The sequence below is a fragment of the Apaloderma vittatum genome, unplaced genomic scaffold, assembly GCF_000703405.1.
Source record: "Apaloderma vittatum isolate BGI_N311 unplaced genomic scaffold, ASM70340v1 scaffold32444, whole genome shotgun sequence".
In the NCBI taxonomy this organism is placed as follows: Eukaryota; Metazoa; Chordata; class Aves; order Trogoniformes; family Trogonidae; genus Apaloderma; species Apaloderma vittatum.
In genome coordinates, this window is record NW_009714943.1 from 1 (window position 1) to 294 (window position 294).

A 294-nucleotide genomic window follows, 5' to 3' on the forward strand; every position below is an offset into this window, starting at 1 on the left:
GCGGGGCCATCACCCATTTCCGCCAGCCCACATCGCTGAAGCTGACGTAAAGCCGCCGAGGCTTGCAGAGATCGCTCGACGTGACGGGAGCGGGGCGAGCGCTTCTCCTCCTCCTGGAAGCCTTGCACTGCTGCTGGCTGAGGGTCACCACCAGCAGGGAGGTGTCCAGGAAGGAGTCGATGCTGGCACAGAGGCTCTGCGGCCCCTCGCTCGCCAGGGTCGATGTGCCGGCGCCACGGCTTACCGAGATCTCCAGGATCAAGCCCAGGTTCCTGCTGTACGTTCTACAGTCCT

At 64.6% G+C, this 294-nt stretch overlaps 1 protein-coding gene across 1 annotated transcript in view; it reads right to left on the reverse strand.

Moving 5' to 3' along the window:
- Positions 1 to 7: 7 nt before the first annotated feature.
- The window catches only part of GDF3 (growth differentiation factor 3), a gene marked incomplete at its 3' end in the record, with an annotated part of 1,617 nt that continues 1,330 nt past the window's right edge, over positions 8 to 294 (reverse strand). Inside the window, exon 2 of the mRNA XM_009868939.1 lies at positions 8 to 294. This exon is cut by the window's right edge and continues 288 nt beyond it. Within this exon, the coding sequence (XP_009867241.1) occupies positions 8 to 294 (287 nt within the window).